This window comes from Formica exsecta, unplaced genomic scaffold, assembly GCF_003651465.1.
Source record: "Formica exsecta isolate Colony F162 unplaced genomic scaffold, ASM365146v1 scaffold155, whole genome shotgun sequence".
NCBI lineage: Eukaryota > Metazoa > Arthropoda > Insecta > Hymenoptera > Formicidae > Formica > Formica exsecta.
In genome coordinates this window covers 1,151,579-1,173,852 of record NW_021848872.1, presented here as the reverse complement: position 1 = coordinate 1,173,852, position 22,274 = coordinate 1,151,579, and the positions used below count along the sequence as shown (strand labels likewise).

The following is a 22,274-nucleotide window of genomic DNA, read 5'->3' as shown; positions in this document are numbered from 1 at the left end:
GAATAATGCGTATTGTATTTAAAAACGATACGGTCAAATCGTCGAGCTAATTGACTGGCGCTTTCGTGTTCGCACGATCGCAACGAGAGCGCGAACCGTTTTGCATCCGCGAAGGCGCGTTGGCCGTAAAATTCGGTTTAGCTTAAATTCACGCTCTTAGTTATGGTGCGTCACGTAAACAAAATATACATGTGATGCATGGATACATGAAATATACATATTCAAGTATCCAAGAATGCAACGGCATATAAATATATGCGTACATTCCCGCGCGAGGAATCGAGGCTTACTTACTCGAATAAAGACGAAAGTTTATTACGTGGCAATTGCACATATACACACACACATACACGTGAAATTTTAACTAAATTACGTTACGCGCTCTCGAGAAAATCCCCGCGATGCGAACCGTGAGGTGAGATACCCGAGAAATGTCGGTCTCGAGAATCAAAGAGAGATTGCGTCGTCGAAGCAAAAGGATCAGTGCTAGAAAAAGAGCGAGCGTAATTGGAAAAGCGATCGATCGGCCGGCAAATATCCGATATCTAATTGCGCGCGATTCGCGGCTATTCCATTACGTGTTATTATTGTTACGACAGGCGTTTGCGCCTGCTTGCGCTGAGATTTCGCAAGAGCGCGCCGCGAACTTTTATCCGCGCGAACGCGGCCTTGCCTTTTCGCATCGCCGTGCGTCGCTTACGCTACGTTCGCCGTGTGGGTGTCACTTGCTTTCCCGCCTTGAAAAACCTTTCACCCGTTTTGCGCACCTACGTACACATGTACATACAGACGCGCAGTAGACGGGCCGCGTGCCGTTGCTATAAAGTCAGAGAAATCCTGGGGAGCGGTGTAACCCGTTTTATATTGGAGCTTATGTTAGCGCGAGCGAGCGAATTCCTCCGTTCCGATCGCGCCTCGTATCTACGGGGTGTCGCGGAATCACCGGATGTCTTACGACACGCGGATAATTATACGGATTGCTTAAAACTGACACGAGCGAGTCGAGCGTTCTCTTGGGATATCTCGTGTGACGACACGGCGTTGCATATATTATCAACAAAGCTAATGCAGCTTTGTTTGCGAGAGGAAAGAAAAGGGAAAAGAGCCTTAATTAACAGTCGCGATTGACTAGTGTCGTGATAAAGTGCAATCCTCCACCCCGCGTCTTCCTAGCGTTCTTCGGTAACTTTGCCTTCGGAAAGCTGTCGACTTGACAAAGTACAAAAGTTTCCTTCTCTCTATTTTTAGACAGAACCTTTAGGAACGGCACGGTTTGCCGCTTTGTCAAGTACACAACGGATCTTTTTAATCAGCCACTAGATGCGTTCCTTGCGAATATTAACCACGTTAACAACAGTCGAAACTATGCTTAAAAAATAATTACGCCAATATTGTAGACTTGAAAGAGAAGATGCGTAGTGCCCTAAATTTTGAAATAAATCCTCCTTTCTCCTTTATCCTCGTTGACGAAATAATTCCGTAATTCTCGGTTTCTGTTTCCCCAGAGCTTCTTTTTAATAGGTTGCATTGATTATGTATTATCGAGGAGCATGTCGATACATCACCGGCTTTTATTCATTGCATCAAAAAATTACAGTCCATTGATCATTTTTACATTTCATTAGCGCGACATGTACTGACGATATTTCCGCGAAAATTCTGTTATATTCATTTTGCTGTGTCGCAATTTCAGCAGTGTACAATTCGGCTTTGCAAACTGTGTAATCAAATAACAACATTCAAGCATTGTATTTACATCCGAACGATACGCTCCAATTCTGTACTTTTATTCATCCTCATTTGCATTTAATTTAGTAACATCATATTTTAATCACCGTGTGTGTGTTTGCAACATACTTACACTTGCAAGATATTGAATGGAACATAATATGTAAATTCCGAGCAAGTAAATTAAAAGCAAGCTCTCGATAAAAAAAAATTTGCATATCTTTGTATCTGTTTATTTAAATATTCTTACAATATCTTGGCTATTTAAATTTTAAATTGAAAGTTTGTTTGCAAGCTTTATATTTGATTCTAATACTCTCTTCATATTAACATTAATTGTAAGAAAAATCTTTTCTCTAATCATATATCTCTCTAGCACAAATTATTTCTTGCTCAGAACTCCACGCATATTTCCGAGAAAAGAATTTAACGAAGCGCGTTTCACCTCGTCGCTCGTTCATTGTAAAAACACGGCGAACTTTCATGGAAAACATTTTGAAGGGGGAGTAGACATGCCGATATAGCTTGTCTCGGGCACGCTGGCCGCAGAACGACCTTCATCCTTCACCGATCTCCTCCTGTGAATCACAGCTCGCGCGACTGTCCTGAGACTTTCGATAGCTAATCTCGGGAATCGTCGCGTTCATCACGCGTGGCCCATGATGAAATTACCTTCCTCCTGCCTCCACATTTCCCACTTTCCCCTGTAACGTTGCCCTCCCCGTTCACTTCATCGGGCACTTTGATTTTTTTCACGGACGCGCCACTACCGTCGTTTCGTTTCATCGCAGCCATTTTTATTTTGAGTTTGCTGTTCCCTACCCTGTTCCTACTTTCTGTTACAGATCTCGTACGATCCATAGGCGTCGCATACGGTGCATGAAAGAGAGAGAAAGAGAGAGACACTTTGTAGCGATGAGGATGTAGCCCATGGCAGGGTGGCTTTTCGACGACAGAAAGAGATAGAGAAAGAAAGAGAGAACTACACAAGTCTCGAGTCAGGGCGATGATGACGCGCGCGATACAGGGAAGAGGAATCGACCGAGGCAAGAGCAGATTAGTCTAGAAGAAAAGGAGGGAAGAAGAGAGATCCTCTCTTCCGGATGTTATCGCCGAGACTGATAAAAACACTGCCAGGAGTAATGACGAGCTGAAATCGCTGCTCCGTCCGCTGTACCGTTTCTCCTTCGTCGATTTTAGCTCTCACTTCTCGCTAACTGCCTCTCCACCTGCCTTGCCCCTTTGTATAAGCCCTACCCTCATCGTATACACACGTTCACATTAATATCTATACACATCCGCCTCTCACGTGAGATCGAAGACTGAAAATAAAAGGTGGCGATATGTTGGGCGTGAGTCAGCCGGGCAATACGCCCTCGAGCTTACGGCACTCGGCGAGTTTCTCGTGCTTGCAACGTGGCACCGCCAGCGAAGGCCATCGCGCGAGGACCTCGACGCTGCTGCAACAACCGAGTCTACAGCTGAGCAACGGTCATCATCAGTACGGCGGCCAGACGACGGCGGCGGCGGCGGCAACGCATTCTTCCCTGCTGCAGCATCATCGGCAGCAACAGTCCCGCGAACCGCTTGATCCCGTTCAAGACGGTAACGATTACGGCTTTGTGAAGATCCGACCGCGACTGCGTAGCACGAATGCGACCTTGTATCACGAAGAGGAGGTGGCGGCCGCGAAGAACGCTCTGAGGGAACAGCGCGATGCTGCCGCGTTCAGCGATCGCGAGTGCGATTCCAATTTCAGGGATTGCTCACTGAAGGTCAAAGACCGCGACCTTTCACCGAAGGGAACGGCCAAGAATCAGAACCCTCTCAGGGGCGCGCTAATTCTCTTCACTTCGACATCGTCTTGGTGGAAGGCCCGACAACGAGAGGAACAATTTGCGGGAGAACGCGAGAAAACCAGTGGTAGCGGTGCCATCGCTATCGGCACGTCATCGGTGCGCCACTGGTCCAATATCTCGATGGCATCGCCCTCGGACGAGAGAAAGTGGCCGTCCTCGATGACGTCGCCCACGAACGAGCGGAAGTGGTCTGTAAGTAACAGCCTACTAACGTCACCGTCGAACGAGAGGAAGTGGAATAGATCCTCCGTCTCGTCTACATCGACGAATCAACAGGACCGGAAGTGGCGGTCCCTCGGCGCACTTTTGAGGACTCCCGCCAACATTGGCGGCGGTAGTTCCCACACTAGCCAGAACTCCTTGTCGCACAATATGAGCGTGTCCATGATCGAGGGTGAGCACTTTCGCGAGGAATCACGCGGTTCGAGCTGCAAAGGACGCTATCATCAGCCGACTTCCTACTCGGCGCGAGTCTCCCGAGTCAGTAGAGACGTTTATCGAGAGAACGGAGAGTTTGGCCAGGCCGTTGGCAGATCGAAGGTTAGCCGTAGATTGTACCAAGACAACGAGCCGGCAATTGATCGAGATCTGGACGAGAGACACGCCGCGCCACGTAGCCGTCATCAGCTGGATGATCCAGAACAATGCAGGAACAATCGAGACGGTCGCGATTTCTGCAGAGCCGCGGAACAGAGTACCGTGGAGACTCGCACTATGACTTCCACCAACAGATCGAATCGCGCGCAGAGCTTTTATCTGCTGGATGATTTTCTGCGACCGCAGCCGCAGCAGCCGAGCAACAAGTGCACAACAAATGTATTCGTGTCTCCATCATTGGCCATTAAATGCGGCCAACAAATGTCGTGTGGCATCGAGCACGGCAGATTGTGCGAGGTCAGACAGGCGACTTGCCAACAGGCGAACGTCGGCAGCAACATCACGCCGCCGCGACGTCACAACTCGAGTTCAGACAGCCTCGAAGTGGCCGCGAGTCCGCTGCCACCACCGGTGCCGCCGCCGCCACCGCAGGCCGTCGCTGGCAACGCGCGGAACGACCGCGAACGGAATGAGAACCCGAAGGACACGAGTAAGGACGTGTGCCCGTGCAAACTGTGCTGGACCAATATGCAGAGATCTCTCGTAGAAGAGGTAAGTGAGTTCTCCTCTCCCCCTGAGGGGCACTGGACAATAATTGAGTCGTTCGTCACACCGCGTACTCCGTGCACGGAGATCCGCGGGAGATTCCGCTTGAGAAATGAGGCTATGATTAAGGGACTTTGACAAAGGACCGCGCCGGACGGGTCGCCGTTCCCGTCTGGTCAATTCATATATACGGGCATACAGAGTGTCTTCAAACAATCTCGTTTCTTTTCCTATATATATATATAATGTATCTGAAAAATTTTATTTACATGAATTATTTGTTTAAAATTAATTTTTTCTAACAAAAATGTTGCAATGTAGAAAATTACTTACTTTAATAGAGTTATAATTCATGACAAATTATTAAGATATATAATGCTAAAAATTATGGGACATAATTTATATTTTGGAAACCCGGAACTTAGTTTCTATTTTTACTTTTAATTTTCTCACATTTATTGCTTTTAAACAACTATAGATTTAATTGATATAGGAATTAAAGTCCTATTTGATATCTCGAATAAACAATAAACGATTAGTTTTCCATTTAGAGAATTAAACAGGAGCTTTTAGCAAAACTATAGATTAAATAGTTTAAAAAAGAGTGTTTTGAGTTTAAAGTATCAAAGTAGATGTTAGATTGAAAATTGTGATCGAAAGTAGAAAAAAAATTTGATTCGAATATATCGTAGAACATTCTGAAAGAAATCGAATACTGCCGAAGGAAATCGAACAAACGTCAGGGCAATTCGCGCGAATGAAATTATCGGTTGGCTCGTGTGGTTTTATCGTAATCGTTATTCGCGATGTTTATTTCGCGGTGAGCAACTTTCACCCCGGCGTGCGCCACGACTCCGTGATCGCGACAAGATAGACGCCGTGAAAAAGTCTTCGCGGCGGATCGCCGGAAAAGTTGAATAGAGAGAAAGAGAAGAATCGACTGTCCGGTTGGCCTGTCGACATTTCTTCGCCGACGACTCGCCATTAACTCGCTTTTAACCCGTTCCGCGTCCGTCGCCATGTCGAAACGAACGATCCTAACGCTTCTGTTAGGATTCCGCTTTACGGCCGTTTGTGCGATCGGTAGGACGTGATTTTATAGAGACAACAACGACAACTATATCGACGGATTATCGGCTTTGTGGAACTCGCCACGATTACGGAGTCGATTGGAAAAAGACGAGCAACACAGAGAGGTTTTAATATCGAGCTGCGAGTTTGTAAAGTAGCGTCTTATCTGTCTTATGTAAATTAATTTTCATGTCAAGACAAGATTCATAACACGGTTTCCATCCTAACATATGTAATTTATTACGCTGCGAATGTGACAGATTGTGTTATCTATTAGTTATAGGTTTTTTGAGATTTTTTTGGAAAGACATTTTTTCTTATTTAATGTACGCCTATTACAAATACTAAAACCTCGATTGAGACAGAATCGAAGCAAAGGAATTTACAAAATCCAAGATCGCGATATCGTGTGATAAACGTAAATTCGATCGAGCTCTTATCTCGCGTGAAAGGCGATCACATATTGATCAACGATCTTTGGATAAGAATCCGCATCGCGCATATTACGCGGTGACAGGTGGAATAGATGAATGTAAAAACGGTGCTCGCCTCTATCCTCGATACGATCACGTGTGATTAATGCGAATAATCGGGAGCGTTTCGAACATAATATACGTTATATGGCAAAAAATAGAGTACGGAATTAAAATCATAGTGCTACGAACTAGATCGCCGTGTGATATATATTACTGCAATTCTACGAGGTTGCAGTTCTGTTATGTTTCTAGTTTAATTGAGCTCGATGGTGTAAAATGTGAGTACGTTGAAACATGCGACGTCATATATTCAGTTCAGCTTATATATATATATATATTTATTTGATTCCGCATACTTTTGTACGTATGGTAATTAATAATGAAGTAACTTCTACAAATGGAATCGTAATACGGATCGTCTGTAGACCTATAGCTTTAGTACTTTATCGACCCTTTGACCCGCTCGAATAGAAAGAACCGCGTTCGATCGAATGCGAATAAATATATGATGAAGCTATGCAACTTTTGTTGTAGAAAAGTAAATAAATGAAAAAAATTGCACGGTTAAATAGCGCATGATTTAAATACTATGTCGGTGGCAAGATGGAAAATAGTTTAACGATAAACTTGTTATGTAAATTACACGAGAGAATATATACGGTCCAAGTGTAAGCTTCTTATAATTCTTCTTTGAAAATGCGCTCGTAAATATATGCATCGTAAATTAAACACGAGATTCCGGTGTATTAGACTCAATCTTCAACCCGACAACCGAATCGATCGCGCGAGGCCAAGTCAACGGCGCGTTTCGACTCGGGTTACAAGTTCACACGCTTGCCGGGTCGCGATCCACACGCATACGCGCACAAATCAGCTGATTTATGACCATGGATAAGTGGAAGCACGTGCTGGTCGCGCGGTATCTACTGTTTGAATTGGACAGCCTTTTTTCTGCCCGATGTGCCGATGTGTCGAACGTTCGTGTGTTATTTTTAGAGCACGTTGAAGGAAGGAAGTCGTATGTATTTCTATCCTTCTGTGCGCTATCTGCTCTATTATTAGTGAATACGGTTTTGACTGCGTTTCCGTTCGTTTTTAAACGTCGACGTGTATCCAACGCAGCGCCTCCAGGCTCTTGTCATACCTCTCGTTGTTTTCCTCCTGTTATCTTACGTTTTGAAAACGCATACCAGCATATTCCCGCCCGTCCAATAGTTTCAGCCGGTGATATAAATACGGCGGTTGATATCCGTGGCCGTGCGTCCGTTCGTGCTGTTTCAATTTATTCATGCATTACGCTTGAATATGTAACCCGCCCGCCAGCGTCGCCGCAACGTTTCTGAATATCGATGAACGCGGGTTATCGAGGCGATGGATTAATTGCGCCGGAAGACTGAATATATCTCCCGCGAGTCGGATGTGTCTGTAATGACACTCCGGATTACATGAAGACGTTAACATATCGTTGCATAAATTTTCCTCGGTAGTTGTCTTGTTTCTTATTTTCGAAAAGAAAAACTTTTAATCCCATAAATCGGAAAAACGATGATCGATTCGTTACGAAAGATCTTCTCATATTGAGATATTTTAATATTTCTCTCCGTCGAGAGACGGCACGTTCGTCGTCTTTTTTTTTTAGCTCTACAAAATCGAGATGTCCTAGGTCAGGGACGCGTAACCTACGCATCCGGTTGAGACGGTGCGCATTTTCGCCGGTGTTGAAAGGCATGCAGATTACCATCGCCGTCTGCGGACGGAAAATTACTAGTGATGTTTATACACGGCTGGGGAATATGACGTTAAATTTATATGATTTCGTGCAAATCGGCGAAATGAGCTACCCGCGCGCGGACGCGACCGTGAAGAGATTTCATAGAATTACATAAACTGTGTGGCATAATGACACGCCGACGTTCCGTAGAAAGAGGGGAACGGCGTATAAACGGCCGATACTCGTCTTTCGACTTGTGTAAATGCGCGAATGTCGAGGTACACGGCAAATAATCGAAGCATCAAACCGCAAGAGACACCAGCTGATTCGAAGTAAGATAATAAAAACGAAAGGTCGAGAAATTTTTTATGGCTAGTATTCTATAATATACATTGCGCGTATTAAAAAAAAAATTCTATACATTTTCCACGATTTTCCTCGCGCGGTTTCGTCGACCGGTAAATTACGTATCGCGTACGTGAGACGTAGAACTAATGCGATTAGGCGATTCACGATGATGCGCGAAAGGCCCGGCGACAGAAGTGGAGATGACTGCGAGCGCGATGGGAGAAAAGAGCGCATCATCAGGTATGCGGCTGCCGTATGTCGGAAACTTTATTCGTCCGATGCAAGGTGCAGGGAGGAAATAATCGTGTAACATTGCGTAGAAAATAGAACTAACCGGTCGCTGAACAAATAATCTTTTAAAAAGAGAATAATACGAATTTATTGTGCTCGCACATACGCATCCCATGGATCGTTGCATTTGTTTGTTTTTTTCACGCTAATATCAACATTTTATCGAAAAACTATAGTTCTCGATTTTATCGCGAGAATATAAATAATTCTGTTATTTGTATGATTTTCGCGGTTTCTTCTTATGTTCACGAGAAACGAGATTTTCGAGATTCTAATATGAAAACGCGACGAAAAATATTCGAGCATTCGACGCACGTCTTGGTATCAGGTCCTCGATCGCGCGTAGTAAGAGCCCTGCCGATGCATCGAATCCTTTCCCTTCCTTCTTACGACCCCGATCTCGAGGGCATTTAATCTGTCGTTTGAATTGATCCCGCATCCCGTATTCATTGCTTTCGCGCGGGAACCGTGAACACACACATATGCACGCCCAGACATGTCACACATGTACACACTCTATCGCTCGTCGTTCGCGGTGAGTAATACTTCGGCACTCGAATTTATATCACAACATAATATCTCCGTGTAGGAATTATCTTCGCATGATTTCTTTACGTGCCACGCATCTGGACACGACCGCAACGTTGGAAGCACGTATAGGGCAGGCCGATAGGATTAATGAGTCCTCGAGCGCGAATAGCGATAGGAAAATTGTTACAAATGATATTGCAAGAAGTACGCGGATAAAAAGAATATAAATTCACAGGGATGTATCGATGCTTTAAAAAATTTTTAGTGTCTTAAAACTATATTCTTTAATATATTTTTATCACGCGCATTATAAATTTTAGTCCATGACGAATAGAAAGAATGCCTCGATAATAATAATAATAAAAAAAAAAAATACTTTTTTCGTGAGGAGAGTACATATTTGAATGGCAGTAAAAGACACTTCATCTTGAATCATCCTGTAGGGCCTCGGAGGCAGAGGACTTGGCTATCTATAAGATAGAAGTCACGAGATAGAAAGACCCCTGACGGTGATATCTCACGGCGATCTCCTCAAGCTCGGCCGTGGCTGTCGTTGCGTCGAACCAAGATGATTTATCATTATTGAAATACGGACCATTTGAACCATCGTAATCCACTCTCGTCTGCGACATGCGACGTTTCTTCTGCCGGACAGAAGTCCCTTTTGTGCCCCGGCTTCGCGTTCCGGCACATTTGCTTTCCGCTCGAAAGTTATTCAAATCAGCAGAATTATTCGATAAACGTGAGATAAAATTTCTCGTTCCGGAATTATGGTTTTCAGGAGGACAGTAAATTTGACAAAATTATCCGACAATTATTAATATTTAATGAAAAGATCGAACAAGATAATGGTCTGAGAAAGAAATAGTCCTGTGTTTAATTGAGAACTAAAAAATTCACCGACCATCGTCCTTTCTTCCTAACACAGAATAATTTGAGATAACTATATGAAAAGAACATTACGAAGAATATATATTTATTAAAAACTTAAGAATAAAAATTTATTTAAATGTATTTATTATATATTTAATGAAAAAAGTTAAGAGGATGAAAATTTATGAAACAATCACATATATCTTGATGTCCTTTAAAAAATAAAATTATTGCGTCATAGGAGCAAGCTTTAGATTTATGACATGATGCGGGGAGAATTAAAAGCTATTTTTGGTAAGATATTTCGTAAAGTATTATACTTTCAGTATATTGGCGGTATCATCGATGTCATCTCGCGAAAGGTGATATCGCTTCGAAACGAGTTGAATAAATTTGCGCGGCAGCCAATTTTTTTTTCTTGCATGCGCAATACGATGTTGCGACAAACGTAAAAACTACCTGGTAAAAACTCGAAAGCATCCGCGCGCGCGTATCGCTATAAATTTTATTTTCCTCAACAACTTTCGCGTTTATGCGTACCTGCCCCGTAAAAAGTTTTTGAGATAGCGCTTAACGATGGCCCGGTCATGATTTAATGATATTTCATTAAGCGAAATTTATCTGCCTTCATCTTCGCCTTGTCCGCGGAGTCGCTGCCGATCGAAGCTTGCGATAAGCACCGGTTCTCTGTCCTGCGGGCGCTTCTTGAAATTGTTCGTTGCGAACGCTAATTGTAACGGTGCCTTTTACATCGTCCGGGCGCGGCTCTATGAACAGCGGAATCGTTTATCGTCGCGGTTGAAAAATATAAAAGCGATGGAACAGATTAGAACGATTTCATATGTATATATATGCCACGCATAGAGACTATAAGATCTGCAGCTTCGGAATTCTCTCGGATACCCAGTTGTGCACTTCCACGTGCGTCTCGTTCCCCGAAATGATGAGATAATCGATCACACATACTTATGGTGATGGCGAATGACAAGTTCGATCGCAATATTCTACTAAAATGACAGTTTAAAATTTAACATCTACTATTTGCTGCATTTCTTCAAGTAACGAGGTCGTCTACCGTTATGGGCGGATGCACTATACAGTGCAATTTAGGTGCGCTTGCGCTAATAAAAGTGGAACTTTACGTCTCATTGTAAAGACATCTTAAGCGAGAGTGTCAAAATCGAACGAAACTCTCGTATTGTGCGCTTTCATCGTCATCAGAAGCTTTTACATTTTTTTCGAAAATATAACTTGAGAATTTCTATGTGATATAAAAATTACGAAGAAAATATAATAATGTAATTTCACATGTATGTTATCCTGAATTTTTATATAATATACTATACAGGGTGGACCCAAATGTTCCGGCCAGATTGAGATTTTATAGGAAATTTAATTTTGAACAAAAGGTTTTCTATAAATATAGGTCGAAAAATGTTTCCTTAAAAAGTTAGCGCCCAAAAACCTCTAAAATCACAGTTATTTTTTACATTTTTACAAATATCAGGGAAAGTATGCGTTTTTTAACAAAAAGTACCGAAACAAAAGTTGTAGAGCATTAAATTATCTTTCAAATGAGATCAAAATGAATATATTTATAAATAAATGTATAAATATATAAAATAAATAAAGTGATTTCAGAGGTTTTTGGGCGTTAACTTTTTAAGGAAGCATTTTTCGACCCATGTTTATAGGAAACTTTTTGTTCAGAATTAAATTTCCTATAAAATCTCAAAGTCTGGCCGAAACGTTTGGGTCCATCCTGTATATATATGTACTTTGTACTTATGACGCAAAGAGAAATATATTTCTAACGAACGATATATGTAGCATATCCGTGTTTAACGGTCTTTCGATACAGCATCTCCGGGAAGAGATGTTCGTGACATCCTCGGGCGACCCAATTGAGAATCGCTGTACGGACGATACAGTATATTTCATATATTTTTGCCAATCTCTCTGCGAGCCATCAAATAAAATTATTACGACTACAATGTGAGAGCGACACACAATATTCCGTGCGAACGATTCCTCGAGGACTTTTCGAAGCGCAGCTAACGCACTAATTAACTGACAAACGAGATTACTCCGAGTTCCGGTTGTTAAACCGCAAAACCGCTCCGGCACGGAAGACAAAAGCTCGTATTTAACATTAAATGTATCCGCCTGATCTAAAAGCCTATTCACATCGAAAGTATACAGCATGCATTTATGATCCTGTTCCATAAAAATTGAATGATTTAAAGGAACTTAAACTGCACGTGTACACATATGGGAAAATATACAGGGTATCGCAGATTTGCAAACAAACTGAAGGGATGAATTCAGCACGCCAAAAGGAGGAACTTCTTCTATTTGGCACTTTGGTCAAATCTTAAAAATAAGCGCTTCTTCAAATCAAAATTTAATAAAAATATTACTTATGGGATTTTTACAAAATCAGGTATTAAAGGCATAAAAATCATTACTTAAATGATAAGAATTACGTTTTATAATGTTCTAAAAAGTAATTCTTATTGTCTACTTTTAAAATTGTTTGCTTTCTAGAAAATTATTTTTTTTAGTAATTTTTAGATACGCTCAATTTTTTTTAACAGCAAAGGTGAAAAAACGGTTTCTCTTTTATTGTCTGCAATATACATTGTTTACACAAGATAATGTTCTAAAGCACGAATCTTTTACGATTGCGGATGTGGTAGATCCCTGCAACGTGCGGTTTATTATCGACCAGTCAAATCCTGTTTTGCCGATGTTGCTGGCAGTCACGACGATGCAGTCGAGAGACAATACCATGAAGATGACAGCACCAATATTTTTTTCAAGTATAATAGCAATGTGATATCAATGTCTAATTTATTAATGGCAGAAATTTTACGAAAATATTTGGAAACAGGTACGAATTATTATTTGCCCGAATATAATTTGTGATCTTTATTACAATCCGTGCATAATATGAAATAAAATAATTCGCATATATATTAAAATAATTAATGGAAGAATAAAAACGGGAGTCTAGATTATGCAAATGAATCGATTAACGTTACATAAATATTCATCCGCGACTATGTGATCCGTGTTACTATCCAAAACTCGTATAGAAATGTAACTGCGAGTGCTCACATGTGACTGCGAAAGAGACTTGACACTCAATCAGGCTGTCAATCTATCCATTCGCATCCTGGAATGCGGGTATACGATTCTCAGGCCAGTTCATGTGGGCGCCGTCGCCGTTCGGCGAGATTTAGATTCCCGGTAGAATTGGCCATCGTGTATCTCTCACTCTCTGCCGCATTGCCGTGCGTTGCCATGCTAAATACTCTCTGCGGCTACGGGCGATTTAACTGTAATACAAATTCCGTCGTGCATCTAAAAAGCCCTGGCAGTAGCGTGAATTAGCATTTGGCATACGCTCGCCTCGATGTGATTGCAATCACGACCGAATTAATTCACGCGTATGCTATAAATGTGTATTTATACTATACCCAATATGTATGTTCATATAAATATATATAATTAATATTTATGTGTATATCGTGCAGATAATTTATATATATTTATTATATATGTATTTAATATTTGTGGCCGCTTTGATGTTTGAGATTAGGAGCCAGTCAATAATTTGCGACAGGAATCAACTTTAATATATGCTAGATATTATGCATAATGTGACGAAAACAATTTGTTTTTTTTTTTAACATGATGACTCGCGAGATATATTTATTTGTTAAATTTACATGTGTGAATTATATTTTGCATAATTTTTGCATGATACCAATATAATTATCATAATATGCACGAGTGAGTTTGGAGAATAAGTCTGATTCATCGGAATGAACTTCTGGTAATCAATGATCTTGTGGATATATACGGGCACTGTCGCTTCGGTATTTCCACGGTCTGTGTAGATGCGAAGTTCTCGATGTGCTTAAGGTTTAATATTTTCATGGAACTCTCGTTCATCGGAGACGCTTGGCGCTCCAGTTTCCGCTTTTACCGCGTTGTAAGTACGGGTGCTTCAATTCGAACAAACTTGGCGAGTAGGCCGTAACGACATAATGTGGACTAATACGCGGCAATTTGATAAGACTCCGAGTTTGAACTATTTCAATGAGCACGACGTCGTCTAGTAGTAGCTGTTCATCATATCCAGTAGAAGTAACTTCGCAGACTAAATTCAGAAATGTTATAACTTGCAAAAAAATTGAGTTGTTATAGCTTTAGTTTTCGCGAGATTTTTTTGAACCATTTTAAAAACCAGACAGCAAAAGAAAATAATTGTGAAATTAAATTCCACTCCGATCTGCGACTTTATAGCTATTCGAGTCGTCTCGTCTCTCTCGCGTTACGCGATTTGACACTTGAATTATGTTTCATACTTGACTCGTACGTTCATAAGTTCGTATTGTAACTTTGCATCCGCAAGCCACATTGCGGGCTTGAAATAATTATGTGACAAGAAGCGGAAGTGCGATCGTACGAGATGTAATTCGACGCCGATGCAACGATGAAGCGTTTCTTTGTATCTACGACGTGTAGTATGCGTTTGATACATACACGATTGCATCAATAATCAGACGCGCCACGCCAAGTCGTGTCATCTGTCCATTTCGAGACTATACAATATATGGGATTTTTTAGCGAGATTGCGAGTGGGCGACGCCGGTATAAATCAGATAATGACTTGACAGTAGCGACTGGATCGACCCTTTTCATGTAACAATGATTTTTCCGTGTGTCTATTATTTAATGAATGAGATTCGCGATAACGTAAGATCCAGAGAGAGTAGAAACTCGGGACTTTTCCGAACAGAAATGAGCGTTTAGAAATAACGTTTGACATTTCTCCGAAGTTGGGCGGCTCTGTAATTTTTCATATGATAAATGGATAGTGACAATGATATTTTGATGTGATTTGATAAAGCTTATAACTCTGACTTTTACACGGAAAAAAAATTTTCGCTACCATTGCTAATCATGGTTTGCAAAATAAATTTCTAAACTACAGCAAAACGGTTTGCTGTTGCACTTAATAAATAGGTGTCACAGCTAAGATGTTCGCTGTCCATATATTACGACTGAAATCTAGTTACTACACGCAGTTTTTAGCTACGGCAGCTAATTTTTTTTTTCCGTGCAATTATTCGTTTACGCGTATATTTTATTAAATCGAATAGCAGTGGAGATCATATTATCAAATAATATTATCGCATACATCCGTAGGATGCTGGGGCTCTCAGACGGCGCTTTAAAGCGAGAGTTTATAATTCACCGCGGAAACTCTCGCGGATATGACAGCATTAATTAGCACTTTCTCAACAAATAGAGCAAAGGTTATATCTCGCTCCCGCAACTACGTCGATGGAAAACGCGGTTCTAATTTACCGTAATCGGAAAATCAGACGGTTATCTTCGCGTTTGTTTTGTGTTGAATCCCGTTTGTTTGCATGAAAGTGCATTTAATCGATTACTTCCGCCGTGAGAGAGCAGGGTGGAGGAAAGGAGGCGGAAGGAATAACGGCGGAGGCTGCAACGTGGGTGTATGTATCGCCCATATCGATCTCCCTGTATATAACGCGCCCGAGAGTAACGCGGCTAGAAAGTCGGATATCGATGACATCGGCCAAAACGCACTTCCACAATACATCGTCGGATGTGTTCATAAAAGTTCGCGGAAAAATTCACTCATCGTTGAAACTTGCGAGATCAACAAGGAGCAAGTTGATTCGACGAAACGAATTAAACGAAACGCATGAATAATCAGGATGATTTTTTAAATGTTTGCAGAAATGTCAGATCGATCGAAATGCAATTTTGGATTATATTTTATTATAAGCGTTATCATTATTATTATTACATTATTATTTCTATATTAGACTGTGATTTAATTTTTAATCTATGCATGTCGTATTGTCAAAAGTGGCGCGAATTGGAAAATCTATTTTGCAGGAGTCCATACGAGCGAGTTATCAATTTTGTTAATACAGTGTAGCGCTAATCGAGAGGCATTTGCCAAGACGTTCCCACGGGATTTCGCGAAAAAGTTCGCTCATCGCGGAAACCTGTTCCCGTGGATGGAATAAAAGCCGCTCGTTTCTAGGAACGGATGACGGTGCCGATTAAAAGCGGAACGACTCCGAGCGCTATGAGCTGCGTAACGCGACGCGAGTTTACGGTCTATAACTTCCCTCTTACATCGGCCGTATGATAAGGTATGCTCATGCGACGGTTTATAGTTCATTAAAATTTTTTCTGCCGGCTCGGAAGACGGCTCTCGAATAGCGAGCGTAGCGGTTTCGCATGACTTTCGATTCGCTCGTAAAGAGGGACTTTGTTGCGCGAGGCATTTCGAGATCTTTTGCCAAACGCAACGACGTTAATAGTTATCCTTGAATTTCGGCATCTCGAGATCGCGTTGCGAGTTTTCCACGTTCAAATCTTGGAATTCGGAAAAAATAATAAAATTTACAAGTTGTATCAAAAGCATAATATAGCGATAGTAATTAGTAGTTTATTTTGTGCTTTGTGACAATATACGTTTCTTTGAGAACAGATATACATATATAGAAAATGCAACAAAATAATAAGAAAGTAATGCAGAGTATTTAAATGAGAAAACAGAAATGTCAGAGAAGAAAACATAGTTGTGTAATTAGAACCAGGAATAAGAAAAGAAGAAAATAATAATACTACGCAAAGGTGCGGTTGTAAAAATTTTTCTTTAAAATAAGAAAGAGATATAATATAATTTAATAAAAGTATATATACATATTATAACGTAGAAAATAATATAATGTATACATATAATGCAAGCTGTGGCAAATAATACTTTATTATTCGTATATTCTTATTTTTCATATTTCTCAAAGACGTAATAATGAAAGAAAGAAAGATCTTTCGAAAAAATTTTTTATCCTAAAAATAAAAACCTTAGTAAATTCAATTGGTGAATCCAATTAAAGATTCTAAAATAGAATTATCTAAAACGAAAGAGATAAAATTCTGTGAGTGGGCGATAAATAATTAAGAACGGTTGTATAGCATCCTGCGTTTCCAATATTGAGACAGAAATCGCTGCCTTCGAGGGATACCCGACAGCAGAGAAATTCACTTAGCCCTAGCTCTTTAGTCGTATCCTTTAGCAGCGGACGAAAATTACGTATGTGAGTCAGGGCTAACGCGAGTAAGTAGACGAAGGAAGGTGCGTGGATGTGATCAGGTGAGGGTCGTGGAAGGAAACGGGGCGACCGAGCGAGGTCTCGACTTCTCGCGTTGGCGATGCAAGTCGGGTCACGAACACCAGGAGAACCATAACGGAGGAAGGAAGAGGGAAGCAAAAAAAAAAAAAGAAACGAACGGCGGGGTTGGGCGCGGATATATAGATGGTAAGATAGACGGCGGGGAGGTCGCTAGTGTGGAGGACACACAACGACATCGGGGGAAACCGGGGGGAGAAGGGCGACGGGGGTAGTGTATCCATCGCGCGTCGAGGGTGGAGAAGGACCTGCGCGCGAATTTCCCGCGTTCGTCCAACCTCATATTGATCCCACCCCAGCGAACTCCCTCGTTTTCTAGGTAGAGAGGTGGAGACGCGGCACGAGGGGAGAGATCCAGTAAGGGTGGTTCGTCGGCATATAACGCCGGACCGGGTGAGCGAGCGAGAGACGAAGGGAGAGTCGCAGAATCGTGGGCGCTCCGAGGATGGTCCAGCGAGCGCGCGGGAGTCGTCGTGCTCTCTGATCGGGATTCGCAAACGTGTCGTTGCTGCGTCACTACCGTCATCGTCGTCGTCGTCGTCGTCGTCGTCGTCATCATTGTCGCCGTCGTTGTCCTTGTCGGCGTCGTCACTGTGTGTCGTGGTGTCGTGCTCTCGTGCTCTCGTTCTCGAGGAAGTCGGCCCGTTTTTCCGCGTTCACAACGGCGTGCCGCTCCCATTCGTTCGAAACTGCCGACGAGACGTGTTCGCGGCGCGTGCGCTTGTGTATGTGTGTGGTGGAGAAGTTTCGGAAAAGTTCCAAACGTGAGGAATCTTGAAAAAGTCAAAGCGGCAAAAGTGCACGGATGTACGAGTGTCGGTCGACGACACCGTTGTTTCGAAACCGCACTTGTACGGGCCGGTTACAGCATCGTCCTTCACCGTGGTTAATGAGATTTTCCTTTCTTTCTGTAATATATATCTGTAAGATTATGGCATAGAGGAGATTGCCCAGCAAATTTCATCGATCGGGACTGACCCCAACTTTGCTGTCTAGATTTACGATCGGGATCAACCGACACGACCTCGCGAGAGGTCATCGCCAGCAGGAAAGTGTATAAACGCGAAAGCATTTACGAGGCTCCCTGTGCTTCGCGATTTTTCTGTTTCGCGATTGTATACGTCCGTTTTATTACCACTTTATGACGAGAAGACGAAGTTGAGGAAGAAACTGCGTAACATACGAAATCAAGTTTGCCAATCCGGTTCACGACTATCTTTAAACCGAGCAAACTTGTTTTAATTTCCTTAATTTCCTGTGAGAGATCTATGCCTATAAAATTATTCTTAAAAGGCAAGAGGAAATAACATAAATATTGGTTATAAAAAATTGAAAGACTATATATATTATATACACTTTATCATACAAATCAAAAATTAATTATGTACATATATAAATTACATTTACAATTTATGTATGAAATCGTATTGATTTGAGATTGTGTTTGACTAATTAAATTGTTCAAGAGACGTATGTCGCTTTGTATTCAAGCGGCATGAGTCTCTTGAGGAAGAGAGGAACAGAGAGTTGCAAATTAGTTCTGAAACTATACCCGTTATTGAGAAACAGCCTTAGACAGCAACCGGCTTTAAAATAACTCTTAAATTGACCTGTCAGTAATCAAGCAATCATGTTGAAATGATTCGCCTAATTAGACCGAAAATTGCAGTTGCGACTTTTCAGCTGCTACTGTTTAGCGTAAATACGAATTTATCGCGATCACGTTGCTATTCCGAATAATTTTTCGTCTCGTGCATCTTTTACGTTTTTATGCATGCGTCGACTCGATTGCACGTGCGATCGCGTGCGAGATACTTGCGTGGATTTATTATACTAACGATCGCGCGGGTCTATAGCGATCACGTCGCAGCCGTGACCGATGTAGCAACACGCTCGGGATAAGCTACGTGGCCTCGTTTGGCGGTCAAAAAAAAAATCGATTTTATTTAAGTTATTTTTTTATTCAACGTCAAATATGTTGTCAAAGATGCAAGTTAAATTTCAATGATTAGAGAATAGGAAAGGGGCCGGGATGTTTTGAGGACTTTGGGAAAGTTGGCACGAGCGTTGACGCGTAGCAGAAAGTAAGTTGGATGCGATATAAACAGGGGATTACCATCTGTCGGATTTAATGAGCTATAATATGGTATAATACTCCAAACGGCGCTCTTAGTTTTGCAAAATATACTATGCAACCGACATAAAGCCTGTCACCATTGCGTTATAATCGTTGTATTTATTGCCGCGGATAAATTGTTTGTGCAAATCTCGCATTTTTATCGTCGTACGCGGCAACGACAATTTATAACACGTTAGTAAATTCTATTTTAACAATTAAACCGATTAAACACACGCGTATAGTTCGTTTAATTCCACATTTAATTATAGACGGATTACGCTTCTTTAATTAAAATTATCTCGGATTCATATCTCCGTCCGTTTATTACAGATTAAACTTATTACTTGCCATAATCAATAAAATTAGTAGTAAATTTTATTATTACATTAGCAGATCATACACATCGTAATAAAATATTAAGAAACATGATCGAAATTTTATCTCTCATCGATTGAATTGATGAGACTTTTTGATTCTCTGTGATAATTAAATGCTAAATGAAATATGTATCGGTTGAAATACATTCTCTATCTATTATCTAGCATTATAAATTTTATAGTTTTATTATACGGAATCCAGTCCCAATAAATTCCAACACCGAGCAGGAATAACTCTTGAGAATTTTCGGTACGATTTGTTATTCCCTGTCAGTATTTTTCGAGGTTTGCCACAGAGACACCGGAACGAAACGAAACTTCCCCGTAGGAACGTAGCTGGGAATCGACATGGGAGACATATCGGAGGTTTCGCCCTCGCCAACGATCGATCGATCGACCGACGTCCACGGTCGTCGACGTCGTCAGCATCTCGCTCTCGCAACAAACCCGGAATCTCGTTCCGCGCGTGTAGATTCAGACTCGCTCGTAAACACATATCCGAGATGTATAAAACATGCCGACCATCGGCAAGACCCGCGATACGAAGCCAGGTGGCGAGCGCGAAAATACATACAAATATCCGAGCGTGACTCAAGCGGACCCATTTACGATACGTTCGCGCCGCAGATGCGGGACCGTTTTATCTGCTCAGACGCAACACGCGCATTGTCTAGGAGAGATCTACGAGTATTACGAACGACTACGAGAATATCTCAGACCTGAAAAGAATAAGGTATCCACTCAACATTTTAATATTTAATTGCGACCTGATGTCTGATCGGCTTCTAAAAGCACGAGCAAAGCGGATGAAAATTTTAAAACGGCTCTATATAAATCCGTCAGTAAAAGGAATATGGAAGAAAGGATATGTAATAGGGGTCTCTCTTGAAACGTTTCTTCGACTGATGAAGGTCTCGAAGAGACAATTAAATCATTAACCCTTGCCTCGCGTAAAGTGAATCAACTGTGCCCATATTATCATGTTTGAAACAGGCGCTTTGGATCCATTCGTGTAATTAAGATTCGTTTAATATAAATTATTAAGTACGTCCGTGAGAAAATTAGTAGACAAGTACTATATGATTAAAATTTGAAACAATTGTTTGCCGCACAAAGTTGAGCGTTTATTATCCAAAAAAAGGAGCGTTTTTTAAAACTCACTCGAGTTTTATTTAATAAGCGTCTTTGTGAGAACAAAATACGAAAATGAAAATTTTTTAATAATTCCCTTCGCGTATAAATTTTTTTTTTTAATTAGAATTTTGAAAAAACTTTATTTTGTCGAAAATGTCATTTTTTATTAATTTTATTTTTGTATTTCGGTACAATACATATTTTAATAAAATCTAAAACTGTTTTGATTATATGTAGAAAAAAATGAAAGAGAAATCGTGGGATCGTGAGAACAATCATATGCGCGGTGGACACCGTCGTGATAAATCATTAACCTGGCGTATTAATTGGTCATGCTCAAGCAAATTCCGGCTGGTGGTTTTGATTTATCGTCTGGCACTAATCTCGATCGATCGACTGGCGATCGATTTATCGCGACTCGCGAATCGGGTGCAACAGGCAGACCCTCGGTATGGAAGCTCGAAGCAATGGAATTTGACGCGTGGTCGATATAGGCGTAAATAGTTTTGAGAAAAAAAAACGAAAAAGCGCAATATACATGATATATGGTGTGTGTACAATATATATATACGGGAAAACATCGCGGTTGGCGACGAGACACGTGCGCGTTCGCGCATTGTCGCGAAATTAAACAAACATTTTTGCTTCGCATATTTTTATATTGCAATCTTGGATTTGAATTTTACGCGAAATATTTTGTTTGGAAAATAACGCTCCGTCGTCGATAAACATGCATCTTCTGCGTCGAGATCTTGACAGTTTAGGGATAAAAAAAAGAGAAAACGAAGAAGAAAAAACTGTTTGCGACAAATATGCCTTATGTGCGACATCGATTTCTCACTCGGTTCCATTACCCGTTCAAGCTCCACAGGTTACGCGATGTAAATTAGGCCGACCCACCCGTCCAGTATCGAAGTGCATTCTATGTACAGTACGAAATAAAACTGCCACGGTCGCGCGGACGCTATCTCTATTTTTCCTTGACACGTGTACGTTATAAAGCGCACGCGATAGTCTTTTTAATATTATACTGTTTGTAGTTTCCGCGAAATGGTGTTTGCATCTGGGATTAGACATTTGCCGCGGTCCATTTGATAACTATACACGTATCTCTTACATATTCGTGCCTTACATTATTTTTTAATTTCTCTTTTATTGCGACTTGTATGTATTTTAGGTACATTAGCACAAAAGCTAGAGTATTTAATCCTATCAAACGTGAAAAGTCCCAGTTCTCGTGAAAAATGCATTCCGGAAATTTCCAGCATGCGCAATTCGCCGGGCTTTTATACAGAATCCACCATAATCCCTTCACGTGCCACAAATGGGCGCAGTTTGTCTTCGCCGTTTCGTAACGCTC

The 22,274-nt window shown here is 41.4% G+C and overlaps 2 protein-coding genes across 4 annotated transcripts in view; both read left to right on the top strand.

Annotated features, from left to right (window-relative positions):
- The first annotated feature begins 2,578 nt into the window (after nucleotides 1-2,578).
- Nucleotides 2,579-22,274, top strand: part of LOC115233005 (probable serine/threonine-protein kinase dyrk2) — a 103,708-nt gene continuing 84,012 nt past the window's right edge. For both annotated transcript variants that reach the window (XM_029803212.1, XM_029803211.1), the window contains exon 1: nucleotides 2,579-4,736. In XM_029803212.1, the coding sequence (XP_029659072.1) occupies nucleotides 3,072-4,736 (1,665 nt within the window). In that variant the 5' untranslated portion in view covers nucleotides 2,579-3,071. The remainder of the gene's footprint in view (nucleotides 4,737-22,274) is intronic.
- Nucleotides 17,739-22,274, top strand: part of LOC115233009 — a 12,851-nt gene continuing 8,315 nt past the window's right edge. Inside the window, exon 1 of one of the 2 annotated variants that reach the window (XM_029803218.1) lies at nucleotides 17,739-18,048. The gene's annotated coding sequence lies outside the window, so the exon portion shown is untranslated. Of the gene's footprint in view, nucleotides 18,170-22,274 lie in introns of both variants that reach the window. The other variant, XM_029803217.1, reaches the window with a different exon arrangement.